Source organism: Sceloporus occidentalis, unplaced genomic scaffold (assembly GCF_023333645.1).
Source record: "Sceloporus occidentalis isolate IW3139 unplaced genomic scaffold, rSceOcc1.0.p SCAF_12, whole genome shotgun sequence".
Classification (NCBI taxonomy): domain Eukaryota; kingdom Metazoa; phylum Chordata; class Lepidosauria; order Squamata; family Phrynosomatidae; genus Sceloporus; species Sceloporus occidentalis.
Window position 1 is genome coordinate 9731952 of NW_028316992.1, and position 19681 is coordinate 9751632.

At 38.9% G+C, this 19681-nt stretch overlaps 1 protein-coding gene across 2 annotated transcripts in view; it reads left to right on the forward strand.

Annotated features, from left to right (window-relative positions):
- The window catches only part of GPCPD1 (glycerophosphocholine phosphodiesterase 1), a 47705-nt gene that overhangs the window by 25371 nt on the left and 2653 nt on the right, over positions 1-19681 (forward strand). For both annotated transcript variants that reach the window (XM_089477970.1, XM_089477968.1), the window contains 12 exons: positions 1680-1923; positions 3200-3362; positions 4902-5034; positions 6628-6682; positions 8458-8550; positions 10264-10341; positions 12184-12223; positions 12981-13042; positions 14220-14285; positions 14393-14529; positions 15660-15795; positions 18202-18362. In XM_089477970.1, coding sequence (XP_089334096.1) covers positions 1680-1923; positions 3200-3362; positions 4902-5034; positions 6628-6682; positions 8458-8550; positions 10264-10341; positions 12184-12223; positions 12981-13042; positions 14220-14285; positions 14393-14529; positions 15660-15795; positions 18202-18362 — 1368 coding nt within the window. The remainder of the gene's footprint in view (positions 1-1679; positions 1924-3199; positions 3363-4901; positions 5035-6627; positions 6683-8457; positions 8551-10263; positions 10342-12183; positions 12224-12980; positions 13043-14219; positions 14286-14392; positions 14530-15659; positions 15796-18201; positions 18363-19681) is intronic.

Consider the following 19681-nt stretch of genomic DNA (forward strand, 5'->3'; position numbering starts at 1 on the left):
AGATGTATTTAACGTGCATAGTTAGATGTGCTTTCTAACTAGTGCTCAATGTATTAGTTCATGGATCTTCTCCTTCATGCAGATCCTTATTATAACAGGAAGACCTGATGGCAGAAGTGCCTTTCTGGAATTTTCTTCTTTGAAGAATTGGGAAATTGCATGCTAAGTGCAATTCAACAAGGGTCTCAAACACAGGTGTAAACAGAGAATATGTCTGCAACCATACGATTTAGGTGTTTTGTTTCTACAAACATACATGATTAGCTGTAAGATTTAGGATATGAGAACTACTGATTGCATCAAAAGTTGAAAGGCAAAGCTACTATGTATCATCTGTGGTTTGGAATGAATAGAACAGAATAGTATTTATTTGAAATATAAGCATAAATACACAGATTAAGCCAAATTATCTGCCTATTCATTTTAGAGAGATGTTCTCAATCACTTCGTAGGCAGTGATTACTAATCTGCTACTTCAAAGCTTTGGAAGATGCTAAAGATACAATAAATGGCTCAACGATCCCCAGATTCATTTTGAAGTAATGCTTAAATGTTGCTATTTATCAGGGTCTCTGAGCATGGAGGTAAATTATAGGCATAATGGAAGTCCCATTGGCCCCTGTTCTCCTTCAGCTGCCACTAGCAGGCTATGTAAGAAATATTTTTCACAGAGAGGAAAAGATTGAAGAGCCCAATGCCTGGTGCCCTTGACTGCTACTATATGTACTATTTTGGTCTGAGAGGAGAAATTATTTGCCTTGGGTTAGGAGATTAATTTATTTTATTTAGTTAGTTTTTATGTAACCTGTTTAGAGGCTAAGGACTGCAAATAAATATAAACGTCATGATTAATAGATTCTCATATCTTTATCCTCTGTGCCACAGAGAAAGGGTGGTCAACTGCCAAGGCATGGAGGCCTCATTGCCCACTCTGGGTCCCTGGAGGACAGCACTTCCTGCCATTCCCCCACCTTCTTAATTTCTAAAACTTTTTTCACCTTTCTCTCTCTCTTTTTCTTTTTAAAAATGTCCCCTCCCCTCCGAGACAAGTGGGGACAATTTTGGCGTGTGTTTGGACTCGGGACTGTTTTAGGCCCAGGAGAGGCCTTTATTAAACTAGGAAGTGAACTAGAAGTTGACTTCTGCTTCACTTCTTGGTCTTAGAAAGACCTCTCTTGGGCTTTAAACAGGCAGGAAGGAGAAACCACCTAGGAATTGTGGCATGGGCGTTTTAGTATAAAAATGGAGGGATGGGGGCCCTTGAGACCAGAAAATGGCCTTGGGTGGCCACATGTAGTCTGTGGGCTTGACTTTGACTACATTTTCTATAGAGTATGTGGATTCATCCAAAATGGTCATCTCTATATCTTACAGAAGTAAATTCTATAGCTTAAGCTTGCACTGCATGAAGAAGTACTTTCTTTTCTCTGTCCTGAATCTTCCAATATTTAGCTTCATTGGATGGTCTTGAGCTTTAGTATTAAGTATGCAGGAAAACGTCTCTCTTTCTCCATACCAGGTGTAATTTTTTATACACTTCATTTGCATCCTTGTGTGTTACCATAAGCAGAATACATCTATTAGATCCTCTTAACACCACAGGATGATCTACATTCTGTCACTGTCACTGAGGTTCTATGACACACAGCATCAGATTTTGCTTTCTCCTTCCTGTGTAGGGTGAAACTCACCCTTGAAGGCTTGGAGGAGGAGGGTGAAGATGACGAGGATGATAGACTGTCACCTACACTTCATCATAAAATGGCAAACACATTAGAGATTTCGCTAATAAGTGATAATGAATTCAAGTCTCGGCATTCTCAGCCAGAATGTGGTTACGGTCTGCAGCCTGACCGGTGGACAGAATACTCTATACAGACTATGGAACCAGACAACTTGGAATTAATCTTTGACTTTTTTGAGGTGAGGGAATGGGTGTGTGAGAGAGTATTTTTCCTCTTTGATATCTGACAAAGTTCAATATCTGTAGCGTTTTTTGAAAATACATGCTCCATTTTACAGTATGACTTATTCTTTTTGTTGGATCACTCCTTATCATATTTCAGGGTTGCAGCCACCCTAACACAGTTACAGATAGGAAACTGGAAGAAGAGGAGAGAGGAAATATACCTCACAGAGGATGAGAAGTTTGGTCCCCAAGATTGATCCTAAGCAAGAATGGAAATCTTATTAGATTCCCCTACACATTTCTCTAACGAAGCGCATGTTTCAACACTACTGCTTCTGCCCCAAGCCTCTACGCATGATGAGACAGGAGCAGTCCTCAGACTAATGTTTCCTCCCCTCATCACATTTAGAAGACAGCATCCAAGCTGGGAGATCCTGCAGTTATTTGAATGAGATCTAATTTTTTCTTGGATATAAAAACCAAGTTCTCCAGTGAGTTTGGTATCCTGCCTCCTGGCTGCTGGAAGTCTCTCTGAGATAAACTCTGGTTTCTGAGTTGTGATCTTTCTTAAATCTGTATCTTAACAACAGTGATGATTGGAAAACTGCTCTTTCATTGAATAAAAGCAGAGAAGTGCACTATATGGAACAAGAATTATTCCATATGTTATTTTAATTGATCTTCTCTGTCTCTAGTAGTACCATCTTCATAAACTCAATGTCAAGGGGTAGCAAGGATATCATTTAAATTTTGTGTTCTATATTTTTCACTGTTAATAAATATGTTGGGTATATGCAGTACATTGAATAATCTATAACTAGTGAAGCATAAGATTGATTATAAGTTGCTAAGACCAGCATGTACATGTTTCAGAAAATTTAAAAATAGTGACAAGGTTAATGTGAGTCAAGGATATATAAACATTCAATTGAAAATATGCTTGATTTACACAACTGAAGCCTTTGAAGAGATAGTTGTGTCAGTCTGTTATGTTGGAAGTCTTGCAGCACTTTGAAAACTGATTTATATTAGGATGGGTTTGCATGAATCCATTTCCTTAGTAGTTGGAATATAGTATATATGCACATAGCAATAGTAGGTGCAAAAAAAACCCAGTAATTGTATTGACAAATGCTGGTCCTAAACAATTAGCACAAATACCCTGGCATTGCTGTGTTCTTTATCTGCTTTCCAGGAGCAAGACAGATACTCAAGGAAATGCTTATTTCAGATTTCATCAGTTTTGGAATAATTTAACATTCTTAAATATAATGTTTTTGGCATTTTTAGGAAGATCTCAGTGAAGCAGTGATCCAAGGAGATACACTTCCTGGTCATGTGGGCTCTGCGTGCCTGTTATCCTCCACTATTGCAGAATCAGGAAGGAGTTGTGGTATTCTTACACTTCCTATTATGAGCAGAATGTCACGAAAAACAATAGGAAAAGTTAGAGGTATGATTACTTGAAATGCAAGCATGAGTTACTGTAAATATTCATAGATAAGTCGATGTTATGTGTAAGTCAAGGGAAAGTTTTGGGTCCATAATTACAGATTTTGCTACACCCCCTGGATAAGTTGAGGGTAAAACTTAGGGGCATGCAACAAACAAATAATTTCCTCCCCTTTTAAAAGTGCATAGAGGGAGCATCCTTAGGAAGATCTAAAGAGAAAGAGAGGATCTGAGGAGTTGCAAATGAAGGGATGTAAATGGTATTGCTGAGCTTAAAATGTTTACATCTATACAATACAGATAGGGAAAGGAAAATAAATGAGCAAAAATAATCAGAATTCAGCCTGATAAAAAGTGGGGTGGGAGGGAGGGAGAGCAACAACAGCAACCTACTTCTATTAGGGACGGAGCATAAAGGCAGTGATAAGAGGCAGAGGCAAGAAGCTCCTCTTGTGGAAGCAGCATTCCCACCCCATTACCCCACATTTGCCCAAACTGGAGAAAGAAAGACAGCCCTCCATCCTTCTTCACTTACTTTTTCCACCCATGGGTTCAGCAGTAACAGAACCCGAAAAGATAACGTGGTGGTCATTTTTAATAGGGGCATACTGTATAAGTCTCAGGAGGCAGAGAGGCCCTATTAAAAATAGCCACCACAATTTCTCTTTGTGTTCTGGTGTTGGTGAACCCACTTGGGGGAGTGGAGGTGAGGAAATGTGGACAGCTGCCTTGCTCTCTAGTTTGGGGAAGGAAGAGGTAATGGGGTAGGAACACTGTTTCCACACCAAGAGGGACTTCTTGCCTCTGCCTCTTGTCATTGCCTTCATGCTGGGTCCCTATTCCAGCATCATTTGTGTATAAGTTGACCCAGGTTTGGGGGGTGATTTTCCCCCTCAATTTTTTATTTATTTATACATGGGTTTATTCAGTAATTTGATTATTTTCTTTTCTGCATTTCAATATACTGAGTTGGATTCAGATAGTCCTTAGAAGAGATCTGCTAATGTTGGAAGAAGGGAGTAGTGACATGGGAGCCTGCCAAAGTAGGTGACACATAGAAGAGGTTATCAGCATTGCAAATTAATGTTTTAGTTGGAGCTTTTAAAAATTATGGTAAGCCACCTTGAGTCCCATTTTGGGAGAAAGGCAGGATATAAATTCAATGAATGAATAATTAAATAACCTCCATTCTACAATGTGGAGTCTCTGCTGGATCCTGGTGCTTCCTACTAACAGAAAGAGCCCCCTTTGTGCCCCCCCGGTCTCACAATAGACATCAGGAACTAACACTCTAATTCAAACAGTGTTAAGAGAATAGTCTACACAAACAGTTCATACAAAAGTGCTTAATAAATATGAATAGTTTTTAATTATCCCTGTTGGTTTACATACCAATTGCATTTTGGGGTTGTTGTGTGCATTTGTTTGTTTTGTTTTTGTATTCCAGATGTTTGTTTGTTTTGCACCAATAAAGCACTGTTCTAATCTGATAAAGAATTTAAAAATAGACAATCAAGTGATCTTTGCTTTCTCTTTGTAGTGGACTACATAATTATTAAACCAATTCAGGGATACTTTTGTGATATGCAAGCTTCATATGCTAAATACTGGAGGTCGAGAACCGGGCTGGATGTTGGGCACAGAGGTGCAGGAAACTCTACAACCACCACCAAGTAGGTTCTTAATTAAATTACAATGAATGATTATGTTACAGGGAGTTCCCACAGGCAAAGTTCTGCTTAGAGAAAGAGGCTTTCTGCAGAATCTCTGCTGGATCAATGTATCAGGAAATTACTTTGATTCAAGACTTAATTGTCTCTCGGCCTCAATATGTCGTGCTTGAAAGTGCATCTCATAATTATACAAAATTAATTTTCAGTAAATGTTCCTGAGATTTTTAGCCTACCACCTCCATTTTGGTCATGATCCAAAGAAACTACATTTGTTCTCACATACAGTGGTCCCTTCCCTTACGCGGGGGATCCGTTCTGGATTTCCTCCTCGCATAAGGGAAATTCCGCATAGGCATAAGTCCCATTTAAAGTAATGTGGCTTGTGGCCACGACGGTGTGTATGCCACAGGTGCATTCCCCATTACTCTTTCCAGCGCACAGCACCGCTTCTTCCAGTACAACTTTCAGCATATGCTGAAAGCTGCATTATTAATACTACTACTACTACTAATAATAAAGCGGTTTACAGACCATATAAAAACCATTAAAAACATCTCATAAAAATAGATAAAATCCACTAATACAAATTATACAAAATCTGAACACAATCATTCAACAGGGTAAGGCGGAGAATCGATGGGAACAGGAATACACAGCTTCATTTTACAGGGGGGAAGGCTTGATAGAAGAGGAAGGTTTTGAGCCTCTTTTTAAATGTTTCCAGGGAGGTCACAAGACGGAGCTCCTCGGGGAGACCATTCATTTGCTTCTATCTGTCTTGGATTATGGCCATTTCTTCCATTTCATGTCTGTAGAGTGTGTGTGTTTGTAGGTGTGTGTGTGTGAGAGAGAAATATAGCCCCTATTTGTCCCTTGTGTTTATGATAGCTGTACTACAACAAGGCACAGAATAATAGAAAATTGGACCTCAGGTAGACATGGCCTATGCTTAGTTGCTGACGGACCCTTTTTGCTGGGCAACTTAATAAATTTCACATTCTAAAATGTGTAACCCAGCAACATGATTTTTCTTTTCAAAATCAAGAAAGATTCACATTTCTTGATAAGGGCCAATTATTACTGTTCACTAGAAACAGCAATTTGGGGTATGAATATTAGCTTACCAACTCATTTCCCAGTTTAAATATTGCTTTTGCATTTTGATTATGTATTTCAAGAAACCTCTTCATAATATACGGTCAGTTCTCCATATCTATGGATTCTGCATCCACAGATGCAACCATCCACAGCTTGAAAATATTCTGTCCCCAAAAAGTTCCAACAAACAAAAATTGATTTTGTCATTTTCTATAAGGGACACCATTTTGCTACAACATTGTATATAATGGGACTTGAGCCTCCACAGATTTTGGTATCCATGGGGTGTCCTGGAACCAAATCCCATTGGATATCAAGAGCCCACAGTATAAGACAAACATTTGATATTGATGAAGGCTTTCTCACTTGTTGCAATTTGCCTTGCAAGTGCATAGTTTTTGCTGGCTTCTCTGTTTCATGTTTATATAATGTGAACTTATGATTCATTCTTTATTTTTTTAATCATAAACTAAAACCCTTTGCTTTTGTCCCCAGGCTTGCTAAGCTTCGAGAAAACACTATTGCTTCCTTAAAGAACGCTGCTAAACATGTACGTGCATCAATATTTTTATTTTGTTTCTTTTTTGCATGTCCATACCTTTGATTATCTGTTCTGGAAAAAAATAATTATGTGAACAGTGTAGAAAGACATTGAGCAGTATTCAAAGCAGTGTCTCTGCAAATGGAAGGCATCTATCAATGAAACAGGAAGCTGCCTGATTCTCCATCTCCTCTGGCACCCCTCTGCCCTAAGAGACTTGGCAGGTGCAGGAGGAAGAATATCTCATACTGTACCAATGACAAAAGAACAATGGTTGGATTTCATTCATAATTTTATATTAGTGTTATGAACACAGTCATACTATGTTTACACTCATATTAAGTTCATAATCTTATTTTTGTGTTTCTGTGTTACCACAAGAATGCTTAATACTATTTGCAGCATGCTGTGTTTCTTTTTACATTACAGAGAAAAATGTATAGGTCTTTGTTTCCTGTAAGCATTGGTGTTCAATCTTCCATTATTAGTTGTGTATGTTCTGTTGTATAATAAAAATATAACACAAGCTCTTGAGGCTGCAGAGTGACGTATAATATAAACTATATTCATTTATAAATATATTTTGCCAAAGCTTTGCATCTATAAACTAATCTTTTCAAATTGCCAGCCTTTTATGAAAAAATTGCTGATGTCAAATTTCTCAAATAGGCTTTAGAGATTACCGTACTACACTCTTATAGTGCTGTCACTTTTACTGCTCTGGCTGCCTCCTGTTGCATTCTGGGATTTGCAGTTTAGGTAAAGGCATTTAGAATTCTCTGCCAGAGAGCTTTTAGGCATCAGAGAACTACACACTCCAGAATGCATCAGGAGGCAGCCAGAGCAGTAAAAATGCAATAGTAACACTATATGAGTGTATTGTGGTAATCTACTTTGTCCTAGAAGCTTATTTGCACAGGACTGGATCCACATGTTCTTATAAACAAAGCTCTGTTTGTGAAGTCGAAGGCTTTCATGGCCGGCATCCATAGTTTTTTGTGGGTTTTTCGGGCTAGGTGGCCATGTTCTAGAAGATTTTCTTCCTGACGTTTCTCCAGCATCTGTGGCTGGCATCTTCAGAGAAGATGGGATGACAAGTTTGTGGGATGCTCTCACTGCAGAAAGATATTTGGCCAATTCTTCCCTGGAAAAACTGTTCCAGAGGTTAGATTGGGGGGAGGGGGGATTGGAGAACTAATTAAAATAGGCTCCGCCAGCTTCCTCTAGTAAAAATCCTTGTCTGGATATTAGTCTCTTTAGCAAAAGAAATAGTTTTTCTTTTCATAGGAGGTTTATTATTGATCCAGCCCAGTCAAGGAATCTTAAACTGTATTTAGTGTGCAGTAATAAGCAGGCAGAATTGACCTCTGCTGCACAGTGACTGCAGATCAAAGATTGTGAGGGCTGGGACATCCTGCAAGTCCTTTCCTTAAAGAGGTTTAAATATATGAAATACAGTTTCAGGACGCACTGTGGAATGTTTACAAGGAAGGTGGAGGAAACTTCATACGTGTATTGGAATTTATATATTAGAAGAGGGGAAACGTAGAAATACTCTCTGCAAACTATTTGAAATTATTTTTATGAAGTGGTTTAAGTTCCGAAGTTGTTCTGCATTAGTACCCTGATTGTTATAGGCAAGCTACAGTATTAAGAATGAAAAAAGCAATATGGTATCACAAAACCATTTATTAAATCATTGTTGTTGTTTTTTGACCTTGCATCTTAAATTTAACAAACTATTGTCTTCATCATTCTTGGCCCCCTCCCATCTTCTGGTTTAGGGAGCAGCCTTTGTGGAATTTGATGTACACCTTTCCCGGGATCACGTCCCCATCATATATCATGATCTTACTTGTTGCATTGCTATGAAAAAGGTAAAAAATGTGTAATTCATAAATGTGTGCACTGCTGTCTAGTGATCTGTGTCTAAACAGTGATCAGTTAACTTAAACAATAGGCGTGTTTTCAGTGAGGGTTTTTGATGGGAAGGAAAAGGGCAAAAATGATGTGAAAATGACATTCTTCTTCTTCTTCTTCTTCTTATTATTATTATTATTATTGTTATTATTACTATCACACCTTCCTCCCAGTACAGAGATGCAAGGCGGCTAACAAATCTAAAATAGTCCAAATTAAAACACTATAAAACATGAAAAATACACATTTAAAAAAACAATAAAACAATTCAGACAATTAAAAAACATTACATTATTAAAATTTAAAGTTAAAACTCTTTAAAAACAAAAGCAAAACAGCATCCATCTCATGCAAAAGCCTGGCGGCATAAAAATGTTTTACCTGTCATCAGAAGGACAGCAAGGATGGCGCCATCCTGGCCTCTAGGGAGGGAGTTCTAGAGCATGGGAGCAGCCATTGAAAAGGCCGTTTCTCTTGTTCCCACCAAACACACCCGAGAGGGTTGTGGGACAGACAGAAGATATGCCAGCTGTGCCCTTTCTTGGAAGTCAGGGATCTTGAAACCATAGTACACACGCTGGTAACTGTAATCATGTCTGGATTTCTGTAATGCACTCTACATGGGGCTACCCTTATGCTTGGTAAGGAAACTTCAACTGGTACAGAATATGACAGCCAGACTTGTCTCGGGTACATCTAGAAGAGACCATATTACACCAATTTTAAGATCTCTATTACAACCAATAAAAATCAGGTTATCAACAACTGCCCAGAGGACCTTTTTGGCTATCGCTTCCATACTATGGAATGGCCTGCCAGATGAGATCCGTCATATAACCACCTTAGAGAGCTTTTAAAAAGCAGTTAAGACGGATCCCTTCCAGCAGGCCTTCCCTGAATAGACACCCGGCCACCAAAGAGAGAAAGTAATGGACCGATCCCATTGCTGTTTACCTGTCCATTTGTGTTTGTTGTTGTTGGTTTGTTTTTATTGATAGTTTTAACTGTTACTGATCTTTTAATTGAGGGAGGGTTGGGGGATATGATATGTATAATTTTTAATGTTGTAAGCTGCCCCGATTGCCTGAGTGCAGATGGGGCAAGATATTATTATTATTATTATTATTATTATTATTATTATTATTATTCTGGGCTCTCCCGATGACCTCAATATTCTGTGGGGCTCATACAGGGAGATATGGTTCTTCAAATAGCCTGGACCCAAGCTGTTTATGTGGTGGATGGTGTATGAAACATACAGTAAAATAAATATTAACAGCATAATGCACTTCTGGTTTTATTGGGTAAGAAGGAAAAAATAAATCATTTGTGATATATGTCAATGCTCGTATCCATAAGCGCTTGGAGAAGTTCCAGGCAAAGTTAAGAGAATTCTAACAATGTTATCCACAAGCTGATCATTGAGGTTATTCATTCATTCATTCATTTCTCTTCTTGTTTTCTAGTTTATAAAGAAGGAAAGAGGTCATAATGACTTTAAACATAATGAGTGGTAGTGGCAGAATCTAAATCTAGTGTAGGTTATGTATATGTAATTACTGTCTAAAATTTAGCAGTCTTTTAGCTGTGTGTAAAATGCACGTCTCAGAAGAATTCTTGGTGTCTTGTGGCTTTCTGACATAATCCTTTTTCTCCCATTTGCTTAAAAGAAAAATGATACTGAACCATTGGAACTGTTTGAGATTGCCGTTAAGGAGCTCACATTCGCCCAGCTGCAGTTACTTCAGGTATTGTATGAAACTGCACAAAGAGGCAGGTTTTTAAATTTGTTTTAGAAATCTGGTGTTGATTCTAATTTAACATTTCTTTCCCACTCGCTTCAAAGGTACTAACAATATAAAGTCTATAAACATAAGTGAACTGAGTCAGCAATCAGTTACAGCAGCAGCATAAAAGTTCCACAATGTAAAGGTTATACAAACAGCAGCAGCTTACTTCAAATGCCAGAGAAGAAAATTTTATTTGACCTTCTGAAAACCTGAATGCACTGGGTCTGTCATCTCCTTCTTAAAGGAAGCTCTACAATGTTAGACAAAGCTTGTCATCTGTATGAGAAAACTTAAGGGGCTCAACAGACGGGCAGAAAGGAGCAGCGAGATGCCGCCCCTTTCTGCCCCAGAAGCAGGCCACAGCAGCCACACAGCACGGTCTGTGCACGGCAGAAAAAGAAGACCTGAAAAGGGGCTTCTTTTTGCACCACAGAACTGGCACCATTGTTGTGCTCGTGCACCATGATGATGCCACTCATGCGCTGCACCATTTGGATGTGGCGCACAAGGCACATTATCGGCGCTCACGCCAAGATGGCACCTGGACAGCGTGGTAGGGCTCGGGAGTGTGCAGACGCTCCGCTCTCCTGAGCCCTAATTTCAGCCCCAGGCCGGCACATAGCACCAGTCTATACTGGGCCTAAGAAAACATTATAGTCTACCCTTTCCCGTGAAATGGAAACCTTAATGAAAGATCAAAACAGCTGCCAGTGTAGGCTTGTTTTAGCTACAATAATATTGAGGTTCATCGAGTGTCACTCTCAGCAGTTTTGGACATATGTTTTCCATTAGATATTAACTGTTAACTTAATTGAAAAAAATGTAACAAATTTGGCCATAAAATTTCATTATAAAAAGATAAAGTGTATATGTAGAGCTTTTTAAAACAGTCTACTTGGTTTTCGTTCACAGAGAGAATAAATGCCATCAGTTCTGTTATGATGTGGCTGTGTGCTGCTTACTCGCTTGCCACTAGTAAATTAGAACTAGAATTATATTTGTTACCAGTAGGAGCACAGAACACTTTAACTCCAAATTCCTGTTCACAGGGACTCAAAAAGTCCAAGAACTCATGATACTGTGTACTGTACTGCATAACAAATGGTTGACTTAATTACCCAAAGCACTGTTCAGAATTTCATTAATCCTTGGGAGAAGTATTTGAATTGCTTTCAGATGATTGGATTTTCTTTGTTAATTAAGCCCTGGTTTGTTGTAATTTCAGAGCTAGCCATTTCAGAATGTTATAGGGTCCAGGTAATCAGAAAAGTAAGGATTGGGACAGACCAGCAGGAAGGGACAGCTTGAAGCCCCCCCCCCCCCTGCCAAAGAAGCCTTGGGACAGACTGCAGCAAATATGCCGTGGTCCTGAAGACACCCTCCACCACCAGCCCAAATAGGAGTGGAAGAGATCTCTTATTCGGGTTGGTTTTGAGCCACCTTAGGCAGCCCCAACACAACATCCAGGTGCTCTAGCAGCATGCCCCTGGAGCATCTTGAAGCTACCCCTGTGTAGCTGACTGAGTGGTTTCTTGGAGTATAAACGCTGCATTCCCCAAACCACCCAGAAGCCGGCATTTATGGTTGCTCTGTTCCGGCCCTAACTCTAAGCATCCCATATCATAGACCTACCTACAGATCAAGATTGAACAAACAATTCTTATAGACAGCTCATTGCTTTATTTTGAGGCCAGTGTGCAATCACTGTTCAGAAATAAATAAGCTGTTTTTGAAATAGCTTGCTACTTCCTAACAGAGCATATATTCATTTCATTCCTTTTTTAAATTTTATTTTGGTAGCTGGCCCATGTGACTGCATTAAAATCAAAAGATAGTCAAGGTATGTAGAATTCTTTAAAATCCTTTTTGCTTTAATCTTTTGTACTTTGAGTCAGTTAATGAACTTTCTCATTAATAGTTGAATACGTCATAGTGGTTGTACCATAGAGTATCTTTTAATGCTGCTTAATTTGCAAGAGTTTGTGTAGAAATGTATTGCACAACAACTCTAAAATATATTAAAATGAAATAGTTGACCTGATAAGCTTCACTGGAGTCAGTTCTACTGCTAAGCTCTCATTGCATTGCCACTGAAGTCTTAAGTATCAAGATGGCAAGTTACATTTTGCTACTGAAAAAATGCAGTTGCTCCTGAGTTGGCAATTATTTTGAAGGCCATTTGGAATTAGAATTGCAATAGAAGACCATTTAGAATAAGAGTTACCGTGGTAATTAAGTTTGGCCCCTGGTCATTAAAACTTCAGGCACTTATTAGTACAAGCAATTTTATCTCATGCTCCAGAAAGGGAAGGACAGAATCAGAGCAAAAAAGAGTTGGGCAGAATTAATCTCTCTCTCTTAGCACCAGGCAGCTATTGGAAGCACTGTGTGTGAGTTTTCTTTCCGTCATCAATTAACTGCTTCCTTGGGAGTGAGGCGGGGTAGAGGTAGGATAGAATCAGCCCATCAGGTCATGATTCCATGGCATATATGAATTACCACTGTTCAGTTAGAAATCATGAAGTTTTCCATCACAGTATATGCCTTTTGTCTAAGACTTCTTTTCAAGGCATTTTTTAATATAAATTTCATTGCAGAATCATTTAAAGAAAACGAAAATGTTCCTTCTGATATGCAACCATTCCCTTCTCTACAAAACGTAAGTAATCAGTCTAGGGCAGCCTGCCTATACCAAATCAGGGAACAAATTTGCCATATGAGCAAGTCACCACCATCACAGTGAGCGGCAGCACAATTGGTTAAAAACACTGCATTTTTTTTATCTCCCCAGCTGCATCTGAAATTCCCACTGAATTATATTCATGCTTCGTCCTCTCATTACTAGTACTATGCCTAAACATAAAAGAAGCAGCCAGAAGCAGCTTCTCTTACTGTTGTTGGAAATACTGCCCACGTTGTCCCCAATGGCGGCATGTGTCTGTGGCTACATGCCACCATTAGGGAGAGTCCCTGTTGTCCCCAGTGGTGGTGCATGCACATGGCCACACCGCCTTTGAGGACAACAAGGGCTTACCTGAAGTCCCCTTGTCCCGAATGGCTGTGCAGCCACATGCACACACTGCCATTGGGGACAATGAGACTTGAGATCCCACAGATTTTAGAATTCTCAAGGAAGTCCAGAATGGATCACCCATGAATACCAAGGTCCTACTGTAGTCAAAGATTTCAACCAAGCACTGCGTTTCTTTCCTTATTGTTTTCTTTACAGTTTTGTATGTGAGCTAGTGTAGCATGGAGGGTACTGGTGATAAATATCTCTGGATATAGGCTATTAAGTTTATTTTTTCCTTTAGTAGCCCTTCCTACTTTTAGTAGGGTCAAATGTTCCTCTAGTAAATGCTGATTGCCATTAAAATCTGTTCCATTGACAGCCTACCTAGTTTCTGGATATCTTTGCCTACGAATCTGTTTCTTGGGTTTGTTAATGTATTCTGCTAGTGTGACAGAGATGGAAACCCAGAATGCACTGTATAAATATGAGTAATGTCATAACTAAAAATAACATGTTCTGGGCTGTTAATGTAGCTATCCTTTGCAATAGACATTTGTTGGCCATTGGGAATCTTGAAAGGCTGTTCCTGTATTATTATTATTAACCTTTATTTATGAAGCGCTGTAAATTTACACAGCGCTGTACATACAATCTTTTTAGTTAGATGGTTCCCTGCCCTGTAGCTTGAGGAGAACCATTTTGTTTCAAAATCTAGAAAATATTGATGTCACTCCTAAATACAGTGAGCACAACTTTTTCCTGGATTTTAGTGGTAAATGTTGCCCGTAATTTTTGGTAACATGAATTATGCTTTTTTACACAGGTACTAGAATGTATTCCTGAAAATGTTGGGTTTAATATAGAAATCAAATGGATCTGTCAGCAGAGGGTAAGAAAGTGTGGCTTATAAAGTGAATTCGAAGATAACGGTTTTTTAAAATAGAAGCATTCTATTTAAAATAGATGCAGGATTATTTGTGTGCCTTTTTTTGGCAGGATGGTATATGGGATGGCAACCTTTCAACCTACTTTGACATGAACCTCTTCTTGGACATAATTTTGAAAACTGTTCTGCTTAAGGCTGGAAGCAGGAGGATTATATTTTCTTCATTTGATGCAGATATATGCACAATGTGAGCAAATGGAAATACTTTTCAATATCATTTTGGAGAGACATATTTTTAAACTGGAGAATATAGATTGTATTCAAAGTAATCTCATGTGGGAAAGGCTCATACCTAACCAAGACAATGAATAGAAATAGATTATGTTAAATTTAACATTTTGTTATTGCTGTGCAGCTCATTAGTAACATCATGATAACGGGCTCCTTAAGGCTCTAAAGGACTGGACAGTGACAGAAACTTATTTGCTGTTCTGTTGTGAAACGTAACAACTTTGTTTGCACATCGTGATAAGCTAAAGTGCAGTTTATGGAAATTTGGCTTGTGAAGCAGAATCCTGCATTTACAGTATTGGTTTGTTAACTAGCCAGAAATCGCAGGCTAACCCCATGTTTTCTTATGGGCTTGTGAACTCTGACTTGTTCCCCTACTGTTTACCCCACTCTAAAACAGAAGTTAACAAGAGGAATGAAGAAGGCAATTTGGTAATTTGCCATGCAATTGATGGTTAAGCAACAAAACATGGTTAACAGAATTACTTGCTGATGTGTCCATTAATTCAATAAACAAAAAACAGCCACAATCCATTAAAATTAGGAAGAAGCATGCCTGCAAGCAGAGCTTCTTGTTACGCTCCCACCTCTGCAGATACGCTGCCTTGAGTTCATATATTGGGAGAATGGTGGAATTTAAGATGATGATGATGATGATGATGATGATGATGATGATGATGATGATACTGCTAAAGAACCAAGAGCTGTACATCTAAAGGCTGAACTAATGTGTGTCACTAATAAAATTATTTGCAAATTGTCATGGTTTGTGTCCCATCTACTATAATCTTTTTGCCTAAACACTAGTAACTGTCAAATTGGTCTTTCATGGAGATGAAAAGTTATGAGGGAACGGGAGATTAGATGACATTTATAACCCTATTCCACTTTTCTGAGAAAATAAATGTAACATTAATGTCCATAAACAATTTGACTCTGTTCATAAGCATTTTCATACAGCTAGCATGATACTGTTGAAACTACTTTTAAATTTGTAAGTAAATTGTTGTGTATTCATAGTAGGAGAATGTGGAAGATGTTTTTTTTTTCCTGTTAAAATATAACTTAGTTGCAATTTTCTTGCAGGGTCAGGCAAAAACAAAATAAATACCCCATCTTGTTTCTGACTCAAGGAAAAACTGAAATTTACCCAGAACTGATGGATCTCAGGTGTCGTACCACAGCTATAGCTACAAGTTTTGCACTATTTGAAAATCTGCTGGTAAGTTGTTGCCTGTGGGCTAGCTTCATCAGCCGAAACCCAATACCATTCAGGCAACTGAATTGGGACCAGTACCAGGAGGTCAGTCAGGTTTGATGCCAACAGAGCGTACTGCCCTGCCACCCAAACACTATAGACAGCACAGAGGCTAATGAGGGTCATCCCAAGGGAGAAAAGGAAGTCTTTCAAAGACTTAAAACTTAGGTTGATAAGAATTTTAGTGATTCTCAATACCAGTGGTGGAAATGGCAATAAAGACAGAAGGGAGGAGGAAGAAAAAAACCTAAGTACATTCTGCAGGGATGACTGAATGTTTAGATCATCTTCAGCATTAGTCCTTTGTTTCTGATAATCACTGAGATCACAAAGTATAGAATGTGTTCTGGCATCCAATGCTGAAGACCAACCTATAGATATAGAGACATCTAAGACTTCCTCAGTGCTTCATTCCCAGCAGCTGTTTTTAGAGCATGTGCTCCCAGTTCATGCTTGGTATGCTACAAAAGAAATTGGTTACATTGCCACCCACTCTAAAGGAGTGGCACCTACATAGGGAAGATGAATACTTGTTCACAGACTAGATCCAGATACTATTCTCCAACATCTTTGAATGCTCATTTCTCCCTATCTAGATATTCTTCATGGAACCTACATGGAGGAGTTCATAGGGTGTATTACACTAGGTTGCTAAATTGTATCTTGTCTGTTTAGGCCAGAAATGGGCAACTGTGGTAGGTTACAAAGCTGCAGTAGCCTCCCTAGGTACCTTTGGATGGCCACATCTTTTCCTGAACAAGGTCCTTTTCTGCAGTGGCACCCTGGTTGTTGGATTCCTCCCTTCTGGAAGCCTGATTGGTGCCAGTGTTGGAAACTTGGGTTTTATCTAGGCTTTACATATTTTATAGTTATATTATCCAGTTATGTTTTAACTTGGTTTTGAGAAACAATTTAATATATTTTTAATATTTTTAGACTTGTAATTATTGTTTTACATTTTTAAAAAATCACTTTTTGCCCTCCAAATGCCCTTTGGGGCATATGTGGGCATTCTCATCATGTTTTGGGGTCTCCCAGTCCCCCTGAAGGACATTTTGGAGCAAAGAAAAGGTTTTGACTGTTAGGTGGTTCTGAGGGGCTACAAAAACAGCTCAGGGGCCCACCCCTAATTTACACTCCCTATTCTGACTTTTTCATGGAGACAAATACTCCGACCAGACATTTCTTGGTAGCTAAGTTGTCTCTTCTTTTTCACATGTCACAGAACATAATGCTACCAAACATTCTACAGAACCGATCATTGGCAGTGGAGACCATGTCTTACTCTGGATGTTGGGAGGGCTCTTACAGATACTGACCGAACTGTAACCTTTCACAAGTTCCTTTGTTTACTATGTGCTACAGAGGCATGTAGGTGAATGGTCCTTATCTCTCAGCAGTGTCTGGCAAAGTGGGTAGTTGCCTATTTTCTCTGACCAGGAATAGTTGCAGAGCATTTTACTACAGCCACAGTTCTATTCACAGTACAGCTGGCTCTCTTCTGCAGGCTTGCCAACCAGCAATTGGAGCATCTCTGGGTGGCTCCATCCCATTCTCCCCAATGGCAGAGGGTGCATGTGACCATGGCAAAATGGTCACACATATGTTCGGCCACCATTAGAAACAATGGAACTTGAGGTTCCGCGGATTTTGGTATCTGCAGGGTGGTGGCGGTCTGGAACAGAACTCCCATGGATACAAAGAGCTGATTGTGTTTCTAAAAGAAATACCCATTCCAAATGTGATCCATGTGGATGCAGTCATCCTTTTTTTTTTTTTTTTTGCATATACACGAGGTTCCATACTGATACATCTTGTTGCACAACATTGCTGCATTCTGTTCTGATTGACATCCACTCATCCTTCTGTTCAAATTGAGCTCTACAGCTTTCCATATATGTGAGTTACACACAGACCACAAAGAGCTGGTTGCTTACCTGTAACTGGTTCCTTGATTGTTCATTTGTGAACTCACGCTGTTCTTCTGCCTTCTCTCTTGAGTGTAACATGGATAGATTGGTATAAAACAGTCACAAAAACATGAGGTAAAACGGAATGACATGCAGCATAAGGATGTTGAAGCTGCTGATAAAAGATAATGGCTCCATTATAGAAGTTCCCAAATACTCTGCTGAAGCCTCAGGGGAAAGTCTGTGTGTGAATTGACAGGTGACCACTCAAAGAAACCTTTTAGCTTTATCAGTTTCTTTATTACAAGACAAATGCTATGAGTGCATTGTAACCTGGTAGAAATGGCTATAGAACATATTAAGTATGACCACATGCTAGTTTGGAAGACTGAGTTTTGCATTCATTAACATCTCAGCTACATTTGGTTAATATACTTATTGTTTTATATTTCTTTTTCAGGGAATTAATGCACATACTGAAGAACTGCTAACCAATCCATCATTCATTGAAGATGCTGTATCTAAAGGTTTAGTTGTCTTTTGCTGGGGTGATCATGCAAACGAGCCAGAGAACAGGAAGATGTTGAGAGAATGGGGAGTTCATGGTCTGATCTATGACAGGTATTATTGTATTTCAGTTATTTTATACATTTTCTAGGAAGCAATTAATTGTGTTCAGATTTAAGTCATATCTTGAATCCTTCTAGTGGTGGTAGTAGTTTTGTGTCAAAAATTTCCCTTTACAACAATATGCATGGTCAATTTGCATTTTTTTCATTTTTTAAAAAACGAAGGAGTCATATGCAAATAACAACTTTGATATATTTATGGTCTTACTGGTGACACATACCTTCAATGCATTGTTTTTATGTGCTGGATCCATAGATCTGCTGAGACAAAGGAGATGGGTGGAAAACTGACTTCGCTGATAGCCGATGCTTTTTCTTGGCTTTCTTCCATTTTCCTCTTTCTACCCTCATTCTCCTGGGCAACAGCTGTGCCCTATTGTGCAGATCCTCATGCCACTCAGGAACATTTTCAAGGGCCGCTGAAGGCTTATGAGCTGATTGGGGAAAGGCAGTTTCTATTTGCACCTTTTCACTTGCAGATCTCTAAATTAAAGTTGTTCTATCTGGGGAATGTGCCATCTTTTCTCCTGTTGGGAAAAGTACCAGTTATTGTAACTTGAATAGTTTGTATTTATTTTTTTCATTTACTTTTATTCAGTTAATTTGCCCCTTCTACAAAGTTTTCAGGTGGGCTTGTTCCCCAACTGATATCTTTCTTTTTAATCTGTGTTTCCCAGTTGTTGTATCTGGGTTGTACAAAATACAGTCTGAGAACACATGCATTTTCTTAAACACTCCCATCTGAGCTAAATTAAAAATAACAAACTCTGATTGCTGCTGTGCAAAAATTATATTGGTTCATATGGACATAATGCTGTGTGATTGTTAATGCCTGGAGTGTTTGGTATTGTTGGTGGACATGCAGGGCAAAAAATAACCACGATTCAGTAATTTGAAAAACACATATACATTTATTCCTCTCTTGTCTTGCAGGGATATGCTTTGGCAAAGGTGGGGCCAGTGTTCAGGTCACTGATAAGATATTTATTTACTGAACCTTTGGCTTGCCTTTCCATTGAAAAATAGTGTTCAAGGCAGCTAACCATATCACATGCAGTGCAAATTGTAATCAAAACATAAAAAGATAATCAAAACAGACTTTGGGGCCTGTTCTTTTCTTGCTGGCAAAAAGTACATGGTATTTGGTTAGTATTGCAGTTTGGTTAGTTAAACTGCAGCCCCTTCAGTAGATATATTGATAGCAAATTTCCAGTCTCTGAGGCAGGCAGTGGAGAGCCAGGCCACAGTGGTGATCATAAAATGCCTCCTGAATTTTGAGCACTGACCGTTACTTTGGAATTAGGTGGACCA